This window comes from Pezoporus occidentalis, unplaced genomic scaffold (assembly GCF_034315485.1).
Source record: "Pezoporus occidentalis ecotype Australia unplaced genomic scaffold, CSIRO_AGI_Poc_V1 ctg49, whole genome shotgun sequence".
Taxonomy (NCBI): Eukaryota; Metazoa; Chordata; class Aves; order Psittaciformes; family Psittacidae; genus Pezoporus; species Pezoporus occidentalis.
In genome coordinates, this window is record NW_026915824.1 from 2,687,896 (window position 1) to 2,707,059 (window position 19,164).

General features: G+C 40.0%; 1 protein-coding gene across 1 annotated transcript in view; it reads left to right on the forward strand.

Annotated features, from left to right (window-relative positions):
• PPA2 (inorganic pyrophosphatase 2) overlaps positions 1–19,164 on the forward strand; it is a 39,037-nt gene that overhangs the window by 18,502 nt on the left and 1,371 nt on the right. The window contains 5 exon segments of the mRNA XM_062636704.1: positions 1,013–1,099; positions 2,540–2,666; positions 10,846–10,973; positions 12,714–12,799; positions 14,289–14,358. Of these exon segments, the coding sequence (XP_062492688.1) occupies positions 1,013–1,099; positions 2,540–2,666; positions 10,846–10,973; positions 12,714–12,799; positions 14,289–14,358 (498 nt within the window).

Sequence of the window (19,164 nt, forward strand, 5' to 3'; positions counted from 1 at the left end):
AGTTGGCAGGAGAGTACTACTGGTATAATGCAGCCTTAGATAAAAAACACTTCGGAAGAGTATTGGAAAAATAGGTTTTTAAGTTGAAATTCTCTCTTGACTCCATTTCAACTTTTTTTTTTTAGTAATGATTCTGCTACTTAAACGCCTGAGAGTTTAGGTTTCACTGGTTTGCCTTTTAGTATCAGTCATGTTCTCAAGAACAAGTTTGAGGTGGCGGTGTGACCATGGACAGCAGGAGCTAACAGTACATCTCCTTGGAAAAAGTTTTCTAACACCTTTTCAACAAAATTTCATTGGACTCCAGGAGAACTTCCCAACTTGAGAATGAGTTACTCATTACTAACCAGTAGGAGACAAAGCAAGTACTAGTCTAGTAATTGAGTTAGTATAACTTGGTTATGATTCCTTGGTTGTACAGAGCTTGGAGCAGGGATTTGAACTTGCCTCCTGGAGAAACTGCTTTGGTTTTAAGATGTTGGCTGTTCTTGGGAATGTGCACATCTCAAAATAATCAGAAATATTTTGTACCTAATATAAAAACTTGAAAAAGCTAATTTAAGTGCTGACAAATCCAAACCCAGGAGTTTGGTTAGTTCAAAGTCTAGATGTTTTTTGAAAGCAACTTATGTTAGTGCCATGGTATTTAAAGAGCATAAGAATGTAATTGTAGGGTGTCTTAGTTTAATCCCATAACCACTTGTAACCAGAAAAATACATATTCAGGGTCCTCTGATGCCTTAATCACTGCCATTTGGAAAAGTGTATCTCTTGAGTAGGAATGCAGTTGATATGTTTGTTACCATGTCCTCAGTAATTCCCATTGTCCTGAGTATGAGGATGAATTACTCAACATCAGTCCACTGCCTGTTTTTTCTTTTCCCATTGAGCAAGCCTGTTCTCAGAAAACTGATGTTCTTATTGTTGTTTTTATTAGTCTTAATAATTTAGTGGTTAGATGAATTGTAATTGCAGATCAGCTGGTAACTGATAATTCTCTTTCCTTTAACAGACCTGGGAAGATCCAAACCATACAGACAACAATACAGGATGCTGTGGGGATAATGATCCTATTGATGTTTGTGAAATAGGTTCAAAGGTTTGTCTTTATCCCCATGAGTTTAACTTACCACAGTTAAGTTAATAATACGGTAACAACTTTTGGAAGAGATGGACAGATGATAAGAGTCTCAGGGAATGACAAAAGTAGGATTAGAGAGTCTGAGGAGGGGATAGGTAAGAAAATGGTGAATTTTTAAAAAGGAGAAAACAGGATTTGGTAAAGTCTGTAAAGTCTCTTTGGTAAAAGTTTGTAAAGTCTCTTTGGTAAAGAGAAGAGGCCTGAAGTTCTATGGCTGGACAGTGAATTTTATGTGAAGGAGAACGGGGTTACATTTTTGAAGATTTCTCTTTTTTTTTTTTTTTGTCCTCTTAGAGGTACTGAAGCTAGAAGTAAGTTTCTGAAAGATGAAGAGGTATGTCAGCATCTGCACATAAAATTACAAGGTCAGGCGCACAAAGGAGGTAGATGAGTTTTCTCATGGGTGCAAACAGAAGTAGATCCCATTTCTGTAGAGAAGAAGACAGGAACCAATTGTACTGTTGCAAAGTTGTGATACATGGAGTGGATGGATGACAAAGAGGTGCAGCTAATACCATTAGTAGGTATAGGGGTACTGTGGTTTAAGCCCAGGCCATAAGTCAGCCAGCAGCCCTCTCGCTCACTCCCCCCCTTTCTTCCCCCCTTTTTCTTCCCTCCCCCTACTAAGAAGGAGAAAAAATGACTGCTACTGCTGAGCCCAAGACAAGGGGAAAGGTGTAGCTCACTGAAAGAAAATTCTACATACCTGGAGGCAGCAAGAGAGGAAGCAGCTCTCTGTGGTATCAAAGATGGGGCTATGAAATGGATGAGTTTGGAAGGGGGGGATCCCTTGGGATATTTTAAGTAAGGGTAAATTTAATTGGTGACCTTGATGAAGGTGGCTCTATTTGTAGAAAGGAACATAAAGCTGAATCTCAGGGGTTCCAGAAACAATTATAAAGGGAATATTAGCTGGCAGGGAGAAGGTTCCCAAGAAAATACAAAAGAAAGTTGTGCTGATATTCCTGGGGACAGAGTGTGTGTTTATATGTGTATATTGGAGTCTAGAGGAAGAAACAGCGACAGGTAGATTAAGACCAAGAGTTCAGAAAGGAGAGAGTCAGGAGGCAGGAAGGAGTTAAAAAATAAGTATGAGATACTTTTGACTTGCAGTTTTGGGTGACGATCATGAAGGTTTGGAGGAAGTAGGGTAGAAGAGAAGGAAAAAAATTCTAGCTTGTCTACTTAAATAAATGCTGATTGAAGAATTGAGGGTTGAAGAATAGCAGTGGTGGAAGAAAAGCTAGTAATGTTAAATAGGTGTGTACTGGCTTTATAGATCTGTCTTGCAATTCTATTAGCACCTGGTCAAAAATAAAGTAAAACTGGTTTGTCTGTAAGGTAAAAGAAAAATTCTGTATCGTATTTTCCAAATCTTTGTGAACTGTTCTGTTTCAGATTCGTTCTTCTGGTGAGATTGTTCAGGTGAAGGTCTTGGGTGTTTTAGCTCTTGTTGATGAAGGAGAGACAGATTGGAAGATAATTGCTATCAGTGTGGATGACCCAGATGCTCACAAAATCCATGGCAAGTATTTTTTGTCTTTCTTAACATAAGTTATGTTAGCAATTTGCACGGGAGAATGGTACCTGAGTTCAGGCCACCCAGGACAGGAAGAGGCAGATAGCAGAAAGGCAAAGACTTTTCTGGGTGTTTTTGTCGTTTAAAACAGGTACTTCTTTCAAGGAGGGCATATATGCTTTCACGCTAAGCTTTTTAAAAGCTTCACTTGGCTTTTCAAGAGGACCTGTCATGCAGAAAATCTTCTGACTTCTGAAACACAACTGCCTTAGAAAGTGAACTCTTAAAATTACTGTGTAATAGTGCATATTTACCCACTCAGATTACGTAGCACACTGTTGTTTTCCTTGTTGAAAGTGCTTGTTCCTTTTTGATTCGCAGGCGTTGTGTTGCATTCTGAAAAGGGCTGTACATTTCCAATGCTTTGTCACTTGTAACTGGGTTGCTTCCAGGGTTTGTTGCCTAGTATGAACCTAAATAGGTTTCACCTTATAGCTTGAAAATATGCAAAGTAAACTGCTAATGCAGCTTACCTAGTATCAGCTTTGATGATGACTAGCTGTGCAGGAGGAAGGAGCTTGTCTGGACTTGACCTCCTTGTCACCATGTCTGGAAGACACATTTTAGTACCTGAATTCCATTTGGATATGTGACTAGCACATGAGGTGTAATTCTGCTTGCACACAGTTCGATGGTACAGATATGTTAAAGCTGCAGGGAGTTAGGTTTTTGCAGCACAGGTGAAGTACAGCTTTTCGCTGGATAAATGGAGGTTCACTTCCTGAAATGCAGTGTTACAAGAGAATTAAGTGAGCAGGTTTGTCTGAAAGTTAGTCGTTGTTATTGTCCTGGGTTCAGCAGTAGCAGTCATGTTTCTCCTTCGTGGTAGCTGGTGCAGTGCTGTGTTTTGACTTCCAGCCTGGGAACAGTGCTGGTGATACCGATGTTTTTGGTTGTTGCTAAGTGATGTTTACCCTGACCAGGGACTTTGTGAGGCTCATGCTCTGCCAGGGAGGAGGGGAAGCCATGAGGAAGCAGAGACAGGATGCCTGACCCAGGCTAGCCAAAGAGGTATTCCATACCACAGCATGTCTTGCCCGGGGTGGGGGGTAACTGGGAGTTACCCGGAAGGACACGGGCTTCCGGGTGGGACTCGTTTTTTGGCCAGTGGTATCGTATTCTCTTCCCTTGTTATTTTCTCTTATCATTGTTGTCGTTGGTGGTAGCGGTGCTGATTTGTGTTGTACATTGGTTGCTGGGCTGTTCTTGTCTCAACCCATGGGAGTTGCACTCTTTCGATCCTCCTCCCTGTTCCTCCGGGAGCGGGGAAGGGGAGAGCCCCAGGGATGGCGGGGGGGGGCAGGCCTCGAATTGCTCTCAGCCCGGCACCACTCACTGGGAGTGAGTGAACAAGCTGTCTGGCTAGGGTTTAAACCACGACAGTTATGATACAAAAAAACATATATGCCATCAGGTTATGTGCGATCAGAGCCTGTTCTTTGTTAGCAAGGATCACCGAGGCACAGAGTGGTCTTTCTGTAGGCTATTCAGTAGCTTTTCGAGGAATGGTGTTTCTCAGCCGTTCAGGCTTTTTCCTGGTTTCTGAATGTAAAGTAAATATATCACTGGTCTGGCCCTTCATTCTCAGTTTTCTTGCAAGTTGCTTTCACATGAAGAATACTTGGCTTGTGAGGAAAGAAAGGGAGAAGAGGAAAGGAGGAAAAGGGTACGGGGGTTGATGCTGATTAAACTCATTGGGCAGATGAATTGCTAAATAGTGTTTATGACTTACTACTTTGACAGAGATTAATAAGTTCAACTTAAGGAAATAGTAAGTAATAGTTTGCTGTTAATGTTGGTCTTGGTAATCTCTGTAATGTGCAGTGAAATGGTATGTGCCAGTAGTTAAAAGACAAGTAATTTAGCACTTTATTTCTATACACTGCTGTGTTTAACTCTTTACCTTTTGTCCTTAAAGATTTCTATGAGAGTTTAATCAGAAAAGCAGGTGAGAGAATTTAAATGGAGTCCATTAAGTAAGTCAAGACTGGGACAGTTTATGCCACTGGGTTAAGTAGCTCTATTTAGAAGTCTCTGTTTTGTTTTTTCAGGTAATGACTGATTTCTGACAGCTCTGTTACAGCTTCAGTTTGTTTGGGATGGAAGTAAGAGTTTTAGTCTTGTTTAAACAAACGCCGAAAGGTGGGGCGGGGAATGGGCAGACTATTGCCTTGTAGTTTGTGTGTGTATCCTTTCTTAGCAGTGAGTAGGTGCAAACCTTTGAGAAGAGAACTGTCCTGAAGTTCAGAGAAGTGCAGAAATATTTATCCAGTTTAATATGCTTTCCCTTTGGGGATTAGGGATGCGGTCCAGGATTTACAGAAGGAAAGAAAAAGGGGGAAAAAGAAAACCCCCATCTGTTTTCACAAAACATGACTAGCTTTCAGTGCTTAGCAGCAATCCGTCTTCAGTCTGAAAACAAACAAATCTGTTGGAGTAGGCAGTACAATATGTCCTTTTATACTTGTTATTCCCCTTCCCAAGGATGTTAATTATTTCAGCATAAAGGGATTGCAGCTACAGATAAAACCAGTATCTCCCTCAATAATTGACATGCTGCTGTGTTACAGTGGTGGCCTCCTAGTAAGAGATGAGGCTAAGTGTTGCCTTCTAAGTCTGTCCAGTCGTTTTTGTGTCATTTGTTGAACATTTCGAATTGGACTAAGAATCATCACATTTGCTTTCAGCTCAGTATGTGCACAGCCCCCAGTGAACATTTGGAAAAGATAATTCCAAGACACCAGAGTGGTGATTACTTGCAAACCCCATCCTGAGCCTGCGCAGTGTGTTAACTCCTCTTGCTGCTTTAAGCACACCCCAGGTACTCTGTATATTCTCCTTCTGGGATTGTGATTGTTCTCGTAAGTGCAATTGATTTTTCTGAGACTTCACAGAACTTAAAACTGAACAGTTCCAACTTCTGAGCAGTTCTCATTGTTTATTCATAGCACTCCACTGTGCTATGTCCTGCAGGCATTTATTGATAAATACTGGTTTAAATTGGGAACCCTGCCTAGAACTCTTTCTTTCACACAGAGAAATGAGAAACTAATTTATAGCGACAGTCCCAGGAATGATAAGCAATCCTTTGCATCCATTCAAGCAGGAACTGTCTCATCAGTGGGAATAGCAAGGACTTAGTGTCTTTTTGGACTGACTTTGGAAGATAATTTGTTTGAAATTACAGCACTTATACTGGTGGATATGGGGACAGTCTCACTCCAAACACAAGCTATACCTCAGATGCGTGTATCTGTATGTGGAAGTTTCTTTTAGACTAAAACTGGACATCTTGAGATTTATCTATTTCAGTAAAATCTGTCTTTGTGGCTGCCTGAAAACCACTGTGTTGTCTTTCTGCTCTGCCTGTTAGGCAGATGGCCATTAGCAGACCAAGAAAACAACTCCAGATCAAGCAAGTCTGGGAAAGGGCCTAAAATCTCTCTGCACAATGAAACATTAAATCTTGATGGTATAATAGACCTGGCTGCTTTTGTTGTTGTTGCTTTTTGTTTGTTTTTTGTAAAATTCTGTCCAGAAGAAGCAGCAAATTCTTGGAGCAGAAAGGCTGCTTGTGTGCTTATCTCATAATTGGGATTGAATTTAATATATTGGAATTCCCATACATATCTAATGTGCTTTACAAGGTTGGACTCAGAAAGGGTGAGCGATATTTTCATGCTGTAATTTGGTCATCTTCATGTTGGACAAGAGTTTTTGAAAATCACTGGCAGTTGAAGCAGGAAGTGTTTGAAGCAGCTTGAGAAAAGTCTGACCCTCGAAAGGTCATCTTTACCTTCCTTGAGCACATAGGACAGCTCGTATGCTGGATGGAGGTGATTTACTGGCCAGGAAACCCAGCAGTAATTTTCTTGCCGTTGCTGACTGAAAAGATGCCTGGATATATTTAACAGCAGTTGATGGTGTCTGCTGGCTTTGTTGCACTACTGTTTGCTGGTACTGGTGTAGTTCACTGTGCTGTTGCCACACTTCTTTTCTGATGTGCAACTTAAGATTGGCCTTGATTTGTTAAGTGATCAAACCCTAAATGGCAAAACCAAAGCATATTGCATACTTTGTACCATATATTGTTATAGACCCTTGCATGTGAGTATATTTATATGCAGAGAAGCAGCAGAGGCCCTGAAAAACCTTTGTTGTGGATTTGTGTAAGCATTCAATATAGAGAAATTAATTATCTGTACTGAGACTCCGCTCCTACTCCCTCACACCATGCTGCACAAAACACACCAAATGCCTTTATATGGAATATAGCTGCTGCTTCCTGTAAATGTTTATAAGATGTTATTAAAAACATATGTCCTCTCTTCCCACAGACCTTGTTTAGAAAGCTTGCTGCAAGCATGTTGTTTTAGCTTTGCTTGCAAGAAACAGCATCTGTTGTACTAAAAATGGTAGTTTTGTACAAATGCTTTTGTTGTTCTTTTTTGGAAAGCTGGATAGAACTGGGAATCACGTTTGCATTGGCGCGCTCCCTTCACAGAGACCTAGCAGCGGTTGGTTGTACCATCCTCAAGAGATTTTCCTCATTGAGACTAAACTGCATCTGTTAATGTGATTACCCATCTCTTTTTAACCCTTGGTGCTTAATTTTGTTTCCAAGAGAAATGGGACCTGTGGTGATATGTAGGCAGTATAAAGAAATTGCTGCCTAGAGCCCAGTGAGTACATGCTGATAATGTACCTGCAGGAGCCGGACTTTCTGCTCTGTCACTCTGAGCAGGACTTGCTTGCAGAACAGAAACCACATTAAGCCAGGTACATGCTTGCTATTCCCATACTTGCTTAGCCCCTTTTGACATCAGTGTGGGTACATAGCTCTAAGGGACGGTAAGCAGCCAGGGTCAGATAAAAGTGCCTAACAGTGTCTGCTTCAGAAAAGACATCTAAATATTTTTTTAAAATCATAATATGCAGCTAATCTCTATAGATATTAGTGCAGTAAATCACTGTACTGCTTATTGTGATCTTTTCTTTTACCTTTCTTGGCTTATTCTTCTGTTTTCTGAGTGTATATTTCTCTTTCTTTCCCTGATGTCCCAAAGATGCTGTTTGGGTTTCAAAAAGGAGGAGAAGCTAGCTGTATTTCAAGCTTTTCTATGGTGCCTTTTAATGAACTGAAGAGGTGGTTGTTGAGTGATGCGAGAGCTCATATTTTGTGCTATGTGCTGACTCCACAGCAACAGGATTGATTTTTATTCTTTCTTTTTTTTTTTTCTTTTTGTTACACTGTTGCATTTTTTCTAGCTGCTTGCTGCCAACTCCCATCATAACACAGGTGTTTTGGTTGGTTTATTTTTTTTCCTTCAACCATTTAAGCTTCATTTGCTGCTCAGTAGCTGTCCTTCATAATAAAGAATAATGAAGTGAAGCATGGGGATGAAGAAGAATAACTTGCAAGGAACCAAGGAAATAAAGCAGCCACTGTCCCCCTTCTTAAGTCCTCAAAACCAGAATATGTAACAACCAGGACTTTAGAGGCCATGTAAAAAAGTCATTTTACCTAGACAAGGTATTTTCCAGTAGAGAGAGTGTGAAATTCAGAGAGGTGAATTAATACAGAGAGATGAAGCCCATAAAGATGGTCATCCCATCCAGGTAATGAAAGCCTGCCCCAAAGCCTGTTCTAATATTTGAGTTCTTTGGAGAAATACAAACAAAGTCTATAAACAACAGATGGGGAAGGGCCCAAGTGTCAGTTAGCAAACAGGAAAGAACTTCTGATGAACAGTTTTTGTGGGAATAGGAGGCAAATAACCAAGTAGGAAGAGTGGAGAAGCAGAGTTAGGGGAGAAGTTTGCTGGAACAGGACCCAGAAGAAAGGAGCAGCAGTCTGAGAAAGTATGCTTGAACTTAAGTAGTGTCTGGAGATGGAGATTTGGAGTTCATTCACTACTAGGAGCCAAGGAAATTGCTGTCACAGCCTGGTTTGCTTTACAGACTTGGCGAGATACAATTTCTACTACATGATGAAGACACAGTGAGTTCAAACCTTACAAGAGGAGGAGGTGATAAGGGCTCAAGATGGAGGAGGGATGTTCCCTTGCTTGAAAGAACAGGATGATACACTTGGAACCCTGAAACTGATTTGAATTGGAGACGCAGTTTTATTAGTTTTATTAGTGCCCAAATGAAGCATCCTGCCTCCAACCAGGACTGTTTCCTCTTCTAAATCATTCCTTCTTGTTTGGTCTCACCTACCTACCCTAGTGAAAGGCTTATACTCTTAAACATCCTTTCCAGCTAGAAAACCTGCCTCTAGCACAGCCTTACGTGCCCTTGCTTTTTTTCTGGGATTCTGCCAATGCAACTCCCTAATCTTCTACAGGCAGATGGACAGCAGCCAAGTGCAAAAGTGTGTGTTGCTCTGAGTCCATAAACACGTAGCCCTATTACGTGTGTACTGAAGCAAAAATTTACATAGGGTTCTTCAAAGCTTTATGTTTTATTCTTTGAGTATGATTCAGTGGAATTTGGGAGTGGCATCTATCGGACGTCTGTGAACGCTCAGCATGTGTTCTCACATAGGTTTGATTTCACAGTTCAGTCCACTTGTCATCTGTCTTGGTGGTCTACAGAGAATTGAATGGTCTATAGCACAAGACTTTTTCCCTTCCCTTAACACTTCTCTTTAAAGATATTCAAATGTCTTTGTTCAGGTTCACAGACTAGATTTTTGAAAGACATATAGGCACCTGAAGATGGAAATCACATGACTATGTGTCCGTTCTGTGGACTAAGCAGTTCTGAAAATCTGTTTTATAGGACTGGATAGACAGAAGAGTTTCAGCAGGAATCACTGCTAACCAGGAGATGTCAGTCATATCTATGGGAGAAGAGAATGAAGTAGCCAAGCAGTATTGAGAGAGAGAAAGAGAGAATTGGGAAGGGAGAATGAGCAAATGGCTTGCAAAACACTGGAAGAAAGTAGCACCATGGAAGGTGGCCTGGACAGAGTAAGGTTAAACAGCTGGAAGCCTGCATGCGAAGTACAGCAATAAGAAGTCAGCTCTTGTTTTCATCAGAAGTGACTGTAGGAGGGACAGAGATCAAAGGAGAAGGATTACACCAACTACAAAAAGTACTTGGCTTCTGGAAAGGACAAAATCCTTTGTTGTATCAAAATCAACTAAAATTGTCAACATACTGCTGGGGAATTAATTTACCAAGGGGCTGATGGGACCAACTCATTGCAGGTAACAGGAGTGATGGTAGTGGCACAGGGCAAGCAGGTGACATTGGATATGCATAACAGAAGTAAGCATTTAAGATCCTGAACTGCATCTTTGCTAAAGCAGTATAGCCCTCAAGCAGAATTACTGCATGGCTGTTTAATCTATCTGTACCCACTGTGGCAGCATTCATCTCTGCCTCCCAGGGGTATCCTGCAGATGGCTTGCATTCCTTTTTGTGTCCTGTTCCATCTTTGCATGGTAAGATAATATGGGTAAAGGTAGAATTGGCTTATCACTGTGAGTGTGCAGATATCACGAGGTTATCAGTAGAGTTAGTGTTTAGTGCTCCTGGCACGTACCTGTTTTCTATGTAAGGGGCTGAATTTGAAGGTAATGTGAGGAAGGGATGCCTTTAACACAACTTGGAGAAGTCAAGCCTATGTTTTGTTTTGAGATGCTGGTTTAAAAATCCGTGTGTTGAAATTGTTTTTACTAGGTAGTCTTTCATTAGCAAACAAATGCTTGTAGTCCCTGCAGTTGCTGGGGAAAAAAATTACCTCACTGAATAATCTAATTGAAAGAGGTACCTACTGAGATGAAAGCCTATAAATACGGAATTTTCTTCCTCTCCTGTCATCAAGTATGGTCCTTTTATTCATTGTCCCTTTGGGTCTTAATTAATGAAGGGCAGGAGGCAACTGGTTTACCTGTTTGTGTGGTTGTGAAATCATAAGGTATCAACTATGGGCAGCTAATATAATAAAATGAAGTTCCCCAGTGACTTCGAAAGTGCTTAGTGAAATCAGATTGCTTTCAGATCCTTTATGAGACTTTAAAAAATGAATGTTACAATGAATGTTACAAAAAACTGTGACTAAAAATGAGTAGTCCTTTTTTTTTTTTTTTTTCTCCTTCTTTTTAACCTACAGATATTGATGATGTCAGGAAGCACAAACCAGGTTACCTCGAGGCTACAGTTGACTGGTTCCAAGCATATAAACTCCCTGATGGTAAACCACAAAATCACTTCGCTTTTAATGGAGAATTTAAAAACAAGGTGAAGATAGTCCAAAATTAAAGATTCATCATTCTGTCATGTGGTCTCTTTAATACATCCTAGAGTTTTTGGAATTGTAAAAAGAGGAGGTTTAGCTAAAAGAATTTTTATGAGGGATCTTTGAATGCAATTTATTAGGCTAGGAATAAATACTGTTTGCTGTCTTCCATTTTATCGGGAGAAAATGCATAGGTTATTAAAGGAAGTTATAATCCTGACAAGACTTAAACACACATCTGTGTGTTTGTAGGTTGTTTTTTTCCCCACAGCATTTTTGTTCTCCCTGTCAGAGGAATGAACAGATTGTCTTTTCAGGTATTTTTTTCAGTCCTGAATGATAATTTATCCTGACTTTTTTTAAGTGTGTGCAGTTTAAGACAGACAGTGGGCTGCAGATTTTTTCATATTTGGTATTTGCTCAAGGTATACTTTTTCCTGGTAATTCTATGTGAAAACATTTGAACTGGTTTTGTCTTGAAGGCTAACCTTCAAGAGAGACCCGGGCAGCACCTGGGAATAGACCTTGCTGAAGAAAACACCTGGATTTTTCCAGTGCAAATTGGGCGTGATTTGAGTAGAAGTGCTTTGGAAACTGTGTATTGCCCAGTTCCTGTAGACTATTTTTGGCAAAGAATCACAGGTTCCCAATGAATGATGTCCATGTGTCAGCTAGTTTGGCCTTGTAGTGTGCTATCAAAGTTATAAAATGCCTTCTAACCAGCACAGGCAACTTTACATGTTGTCCTGAGATGTCCTGAACTCCCCTCTGCACTAAACCTGACTTTTAAATCAATCAAATGTAGAGTTGTAAGGCTCGATAACTTGATCTCTGCCCTGTTCTCCCAGGAACTGCTCTTAGAGATTTTCCTGCTCTATAAAGCAGTGTGTTGCTCTGTAGTGACAGTTTAATGGGTATATCCCTGTCAGGCCATTGGAGTTCAGGCTTGAGGCACTAAATGCCCTCTGAGATAGCTAGTTTGGAGCAGTTGAATGATTCTCAAGCATTTCTAGAGACCCAGGATGTGGTGAGGCAGCTGTGGCTGTGCTCCAGCAGCTCTGGTGAAATTCACAATGTTCCAGTGGCATTTTGCCAACTCACTCCTTGTTAGGAAATGTGAATGTTCTCTTGGCAGCTTTTTGCAAGCCAGTCTTAGATATCATCTGGACACCAAGGGCTTATTTTACTGTATTTTTTGAAGCTTTTTCATCACCACTCCCTTCCCAATATTATTTTTGTTTTAAACGAACACAAACTGCCTGGCAGCTGACATGTTACGTTGGTCTAAATGCTTAAGTGTATGATTGGGCAATTAATGAAGTAAATGCAAATTTTGCCACTAGAGAGGAAACCTAAACTCTGACCCTGATGTGCATGTGTAACAAGGAGTCATAGTTCACACACTTTGTCCCATTTAGGACTTGGTACAGTTTTCTCCAACTGTAGGTGTCTGTGTGGTATCTAGTACTGATTTCTTGGGGTTATTTTTATATGCAGCCTTTGTGTTTTCTGGCTGCAGTTTGAGGGAAAGTCCTGAATGTGTTACCAGTGTCTTTGACATATAGTGAAGTTTGTTTCTTCTCATAGAAAGGGTGTTATATTTTCCAGAAATTTAATGAGGCCTCAAAGGAGGCTCCTTAAAATGACACATGAAACATTCTGTTTTAATAAACTAGTTCTATGGCTTTTTTTTCTGTTTAATAACTTTTTAATTCATGAAACTTTTCCTTGATGCAAACTAGGATTTTGCTGTTGAAATTATCAAATCCACCCATGAATACTGGAAAGCTTTGCTTCATAAAAAAGCTGATGGAGGTAATGTTAAGTGGTAAGTATCCAGTCTTTTCCTCTTTCTATTGTGCTGCTACTGGTGGTGGTCAGTATATGGCAGATGTGCATTAACTGCTTAGTTGGTTTTTTTTAACTTTGAGGTGACAGGAATATTCATGGTTTTAATTGATAATAGACTCCAATTGGCTAATTGCACCTTCTATGGCAATGATTTAGTGGTAAATGATTACAAAAATAGGCTGATAAAGTGATACAGATTACTTCAGCTTCTGAGAAATGGACCCCCAGTGTTCACTCAGGACCATTTTGGGAAAATCTTGGTATCTGATGCAGATCCTCTTGTCACTGTTTATTCCATGCTTCAGTGCTGCACTGCTGTGTTGCAGAATTCTTTTGCAGCTTATCATTCCATATTTTTCAGTTGTTCTCTGGAATGAGAGAACTGAATTGGTGTTCTTCACTAGCCTTTGGCCTGATCCAAATTAAAATGGACTTTACTGTGCTCTGTGGACTGGTTTGCTTTGGCAGTTCTGGCACCAGAGGCCCTGAAGAGCAGGCAGGTATCTGCCTGGTGCTTTCCAAGGGCTGTAAGTTGCCATTAGCTAAACCAGAGGGAAAGGGCTGTGGGGGAAGCTGTGCTCAGAGAGTCACTGTCATCTTCTACTTTATTGGGAAAATGTGACTTTCTCTTTCTTGGAGCTGATTCAACACCTTACCAGTTGGACAGGTTGGTCATTCTACTTTAGCATGTAGACCATCAAATGTCAGTCTTGATCATTTCAGAGGCACTTTGAGCTTCACATTGGTGAAATTAAAAAATAATTAGAATTGCACCATTCCTTTGAGGAGTTGAACTTCTTGCTGTTTACTCTTTAGGATCTTAAAAACTCGTGACCAAACTCACTTTTGGTATGAAAGAATATATATGAATGGGGAAACATTTCTGACAAATACTTGGTCCCAGAGTTTGTCTGCTCTCTGGAAGCAGCACGGGTATCTGCTGCCGTATATAGGAGAGAATTTTGACCTGATTTTTCCTTCTTGTTAGATACTGCAGGTAGGCTACTAGAAACCACAGCATCTGCCACAGAGTCTGGCCATCCTGCAGGGCACAAGAGACAGGGGGATATTCAGACCATCTGTGCTAGCCATCCATATAGGTCTTCAAGTACCTCAGGAAGTGCTAGTTTATCTCTGGTAACTTTTTTGGGGGAGGTTAGTTTCTTAACTATAGTCCTCTGAAATGTACCTAAGTTAGCTGCTAGAAGCACTGAGTGTGATCACCGCTTGCATTAATATAGAATGTATATTACGGAAGTCCCTCAAACCCATAGAAATAAAAAAAAGCTCCTCCACACCCCCTTCCCTTCCAGCATCATTGGTTACTTTGTGTTTTTCCAGATACACATTTCTTGCAAGAACACATTCCTGAGCTCTATGTGAAGGTGTTTTTCCCCATAAGTGTTTAACTGTGTGTGTGTCTCTTCCAGTGATTGATAGAACATGTTTTTAATTCTGTTTTTCAGCACAAATGTTTTGGTGAGGGACAGCCCGTTTTGTTGCAGCGAGGAGGATGCCCGATCAATTGTGCAGTCGGTAAGGATACTTACTTTTTTGTCCTGCCCTTTTTTAAAAAGTAATGAATAGGACAAGAAGATTCAGAGCTCCAAAACTGAAATCACATATCTCAACTGAAATGGTCCTTAAACAAAAATCTAAGGCATAAAGTAAAAGAGCACAAAGCTTGTGGGGGAAATGTAAGTCTTATAATATGAACCTTTCATTACAGTGGTCCAGTTGTTGCTTTCTGGCAGGTTTATTACTGTTCTGGTGGTTTTTTTTGTTTTGTTGTTGTTTTTTTTTTCCTTTGGGTTTTCTTTTTTCTTCTTTTTTTCCCTTCTGTAGTGCTGTTTCTTGTGATCCTGAATAGCAAGATGGACTGCTATTTGTATCTTGCCGGCTGTCTTCTCTGTCTCCCCTGTTGCCATGAGTTACCACCCAGTGTTAGAACTCATTGACTAGCTGACTGTAGTGGCTAATCACTAAAGGGATCCTTTGTTTGTCTACTTGCATAATTAAATACATTGCTGTAAGAGAGAGGCATGTTTTTTTGAATGTTTCTTAGAGAATGCTTGTCATATTGTGAGAATTAACATAAAATTAAAACATGTAGGTTTCCTGTTCAGGCAAGAAAAATGTCCCGCAGGTCTGATGCTTTCATGTGCAAATACTAGTGGAGGAGAATTTCTTTCATTTTAAAATGCTAGTTTGGATGCCAGAAATTAAGCAAGGCTACCAGAAATTACATGGAGAAAAGTACCCTCAAGTATTACTTTTCTTTCTTTTTAAACATGTGCCATGACTGAGCCTGTGCTCATGACCACATGAGCATGGCAGGTATTTTGCATGTGTGCGTGGCTGCCTGGGCAGTCAGTGTTTTGCTTCACTAGTCCCAGTAATTATGCAAGTTCAGGTATCAAAGGAGACACCATCCACTGTCTGTGAAGTTAACATTCCAACAGCATTTCTAGTAAGAATGTGTTGTCCTGAGTGGTGTTTTGTCACAAATAAATAAGACTGTCAGTTTCAAAGAAAAGTTGGTTTAAGTGATAAAGAAGTCTCAAACCTAACTGGTTTTCTTACTCAGGTCTCTGGCTTTCAGCGCTTCTTTAAAAGTACCTGTATGACTGCACTTGTGAATGTTGATTAATGGGACTGTAAGATTTAAATGAAAGAAAAACTCATTTTGAAATTCAGATACGGTTTTAGATATGTCAGCAAATACTTCCTCCTTACTTTGAAATTTACAGTAACTTTTAGTGAGTGTTTGAATGCAACTAAAATTTAAAGTCAAACGCATTTGGATGGTGACAAAACTGCAAAGAAGTATTTCCTTTTGTGTTATGTGCTGTTTGTACTTTGAAGCATGTAGGGTAAATAATTATCTGTTTAAATCAGCAGTCTCTGTTGTTTTGTCTCTTAATAACAAACCAGATCTTTTCCTGCAATTTGGGAGAAAGGTTAGTAAAAACAGTTAATAAAATAGGTACCTTATATCAGACTTCAATGTCTATTTTATCGTGAACACTTTAATAACAATATTACTGCTTCCTGTCTTTTTTGTGCCTCACATGGTTTTCTTTTAAGTGATAACTCGCTTTGTGAAGTTGTCATCATGTATTCATTTCTCTCATTCTGTTCCAGTTCAGTCTAAGTATTTTAACACTGTCTTTGTAAGGTACTTGGTACTTTTCAGACAGGGAAAAGATGCATTGCTCTTCCAAATACTGTTCATACTCCATGCAATTTCCAATCGAACTAAAAAAAAGTAAAACCTTCTTGACATATGAATGGTGGACAGTCAGGCTCTAAATGTGCAAGTCAACCTCCATGCTTATATTTAAGGCAGGTATCTTTTTGTCTAGTACACTACACTGCTCACTTTGGTTGTCAGGCATTCATGTCTTTCAGACTGAAGTGAAAGTACGTGAGTGTTGGCCATAGAATTTTAATGTCTGTGGTAATTTTAAATGAAAGCTGCCTGTGTCTGTTTGGAGTTTGTTTTGTTTTGTTTGTGTGTTTTGTGTTTCTAAACTAAACGCAGATACATTTTCTTCTAATTTATGTCCATCTATTAACTTTTGGATACAGAAGAGTGAAGGCTGAGGTAAGAGATTTTGTGTGCAAGTACAGTGAGAAACATATTTCAGCTACAGCAAAATTTCTGAGCTACTTGTGCAGTGAGAGGTGGTTCCCCACAGTTTGGTGTCCTAGGTCAGACTCCAGTTATGGAATTTTTAAGTGGGTGATAATTGCCATAGATCAGGTATCTTGAGTTCTCAAAAATACCCAACAAACCAAACCAGCAAAAACCCCACCAAAATCCAAAAGGCAACATTCAGTGTTGTTACAAAACAGTTTTTATGGTGAGCAAAGGAACTTAAGTAAGAGCCAAATGGAAACCAATCAAATACTTACCAAATGCTTACCAAAATTATGCACTAATCAGAATTTCATACAGATTTTGATTGGGTAGTTCCCAAGAAAGTCCTGTTGATTTCAGTAGGATTTATTGTTCTATTATTTGACCTTTCATTTTTTTAAAGGTGTGGGATTAGAGTGGCTTGGCTGTGTTGAGGAATTTTCACTCCCCGAGTTAATTTCTAGATGGTGGGCAAGTGTACTGTCATCTGTATTGGTGGCAAACTAGGAATGATTTGCTGGTCAAGTTGCCATATCCAGTCAGTCCCAAAGAGATAGAACATAATCTATGTACTGACTATCTGAACCAGCCAGCATTACATCAGCCCCCTGCAACTAGGTTTTAACAGTAGGTGGGGAAAATTTCTAGTGTTCTATAGCATCTGAAAACTGTTTCATCTCTTTCTTGGCTCCAATGTTAGTATATGTTGAAAACTAAACCCAGGAGGAATAGAGCTTTGTAGCTCAATGTGTTAGTGCTAAGATGTACTGTTTATTTCAGGCTTTTAAGTGTTGCCATCTGTAAAACTGTCCAGGACAGCCAAACCTTTGTTTAACATTAATCCTAAGAACTGCTTGCTCACTTGCTCTGTGAAGAAGCTGCTGAGGACTTTGCAAGTTGGAAAATCTCCAGAACAATCTATATATAGTTAGTAGAGCAGCATTTCTCAGACTTATCACATAATTCTTCGCTTATAATACTGGAAAGACTGGAAAGTGAACTAGGAAGGCTTTTCTCGATGACATTTTTTTTGATAAAATGCAGAACAGTTTCTTACAAGGGAAAATACTTGGCTTTGGCTTTTCCTGCTATTTCAAAGAAAAGCCCAACAGAATTTGAATCTGTGTATTTACAAATGTGTATCAAATAATTCAGGACATTTCCATTTGGGACTAGCAGAGGCAAAATTTTCTCTTCAATGGCTAGTTGTGAAACAAAAGATTGATGAGGTTTTAACCTGGAGTTTGTTTTGTTTGGTTTTGTTTGGTTGGTGTTTGGGGGGTTGTTTTTATACATTTTATTTGTTTGTTTGGTTTTTAACTAGTGTTCAAGGTGTAAGGGCTGCATAGTGAAGAGACTCCTGGTTCAGTGGGATGAGATTTGATCTGGTCCTGGTGGGAAGGTGCTGAGTCCTTATCTCAAACTTTCGGAGCAATTACCCCAGAAGTGGCAGGTATCTGCTTATATGCAGTGACCACTGGTTCTCCCTGCCTTCTGTGATAAAGCTTTGGTTTTGCTGAAAAGAGAGGGGATGCTCTGGTGATAAAGACTGGAAGACCTGTGTTACGTGTGTCATGCTGGCACATCCTTTCAGACCAGTCACATAACCCCCATGTGCAGGTAGTTATCCTGGGTAAATTGGGGAAAAAGAATACTGTTTTCCCCTTCCTTCCTTCTAGGCTTCAACTGGCTCTTGAGTGGATTGAGCCCCATGCCTGCTTGGACACAGGGAGGCTGGCAAAGGAATTTCACACCAGTGCAGCTCAGCCTGAGTGCTGCGCTGTGCTAAGCCTGGCTGTGCAGCTTCTGGCTCAGCCTGCCTGCCTGCAGGGTACTGCAAAGTTTTCATTCATGTGGTCACTGTGCAGTTCTGTTCTCCTGAAGCTTCAAACAGCTGTAAACACTGCCTTTGAGGCAGTTTCTTTTCTTGCATGGGTTACCCAAGTGGTTTATTCCTGGGTTTATCTGCTGGGTAAGCGTAGTTGGTGTGGGCTTGTCTCATAACAAAGGCCAACATCCACCTGTTTTTTGCGCTTGATTTGTGCATGTGGGTGAGCGTTGCAGGATTCCTTGTGCCAGGATATCTCTGTTTCTTTTTCATTGGTTATGTCAGTTGGAAATGTTGTCGGAAGGGCAGTGGAAGATTGTTGCTATGCAGTAACAAGCATCCTCATCGTGAGGCAGGTTTCTTCCAGCCGGTATTAAAACTGGCTTTAATTTTTGTCCTTTAAGTTACAGCATGTTCTTTAAGACGTACTGTGTAATACTGGAATTGAATAATGGTGTATCCAGCTTTGAAATGTCAGACCTACATTTTAAAACAATTTGTCACTTTCTACAGAACTGAATCCTACCCTGTCAAAATGTAATTGTAAGAGAGTATGATTCCACATTGATTTAAAAATGCATATATGTAATGTAAATTGTGTGTGTGTGTATATATATTCACATGCATGCCTTATACTGAAACATGTATAGTAATGTAAAGGCATTTTTACTCTTTAGTATGCAAACAGCAGATCCTGTTTCCTCAGAGACAATACAGTAGGAAAATCCCCTTTACATTAGGTAAGGTGTTAATCTATCACTCATAATTAGTGTGTTTGTTATGTCATTTATGAGCAACTAAGAAATTTGCACAGTAGCTGGCAGGGGAAACTGTAAGGTAGGATATTGTCCTGAGGGGCAACAGAAAGTTT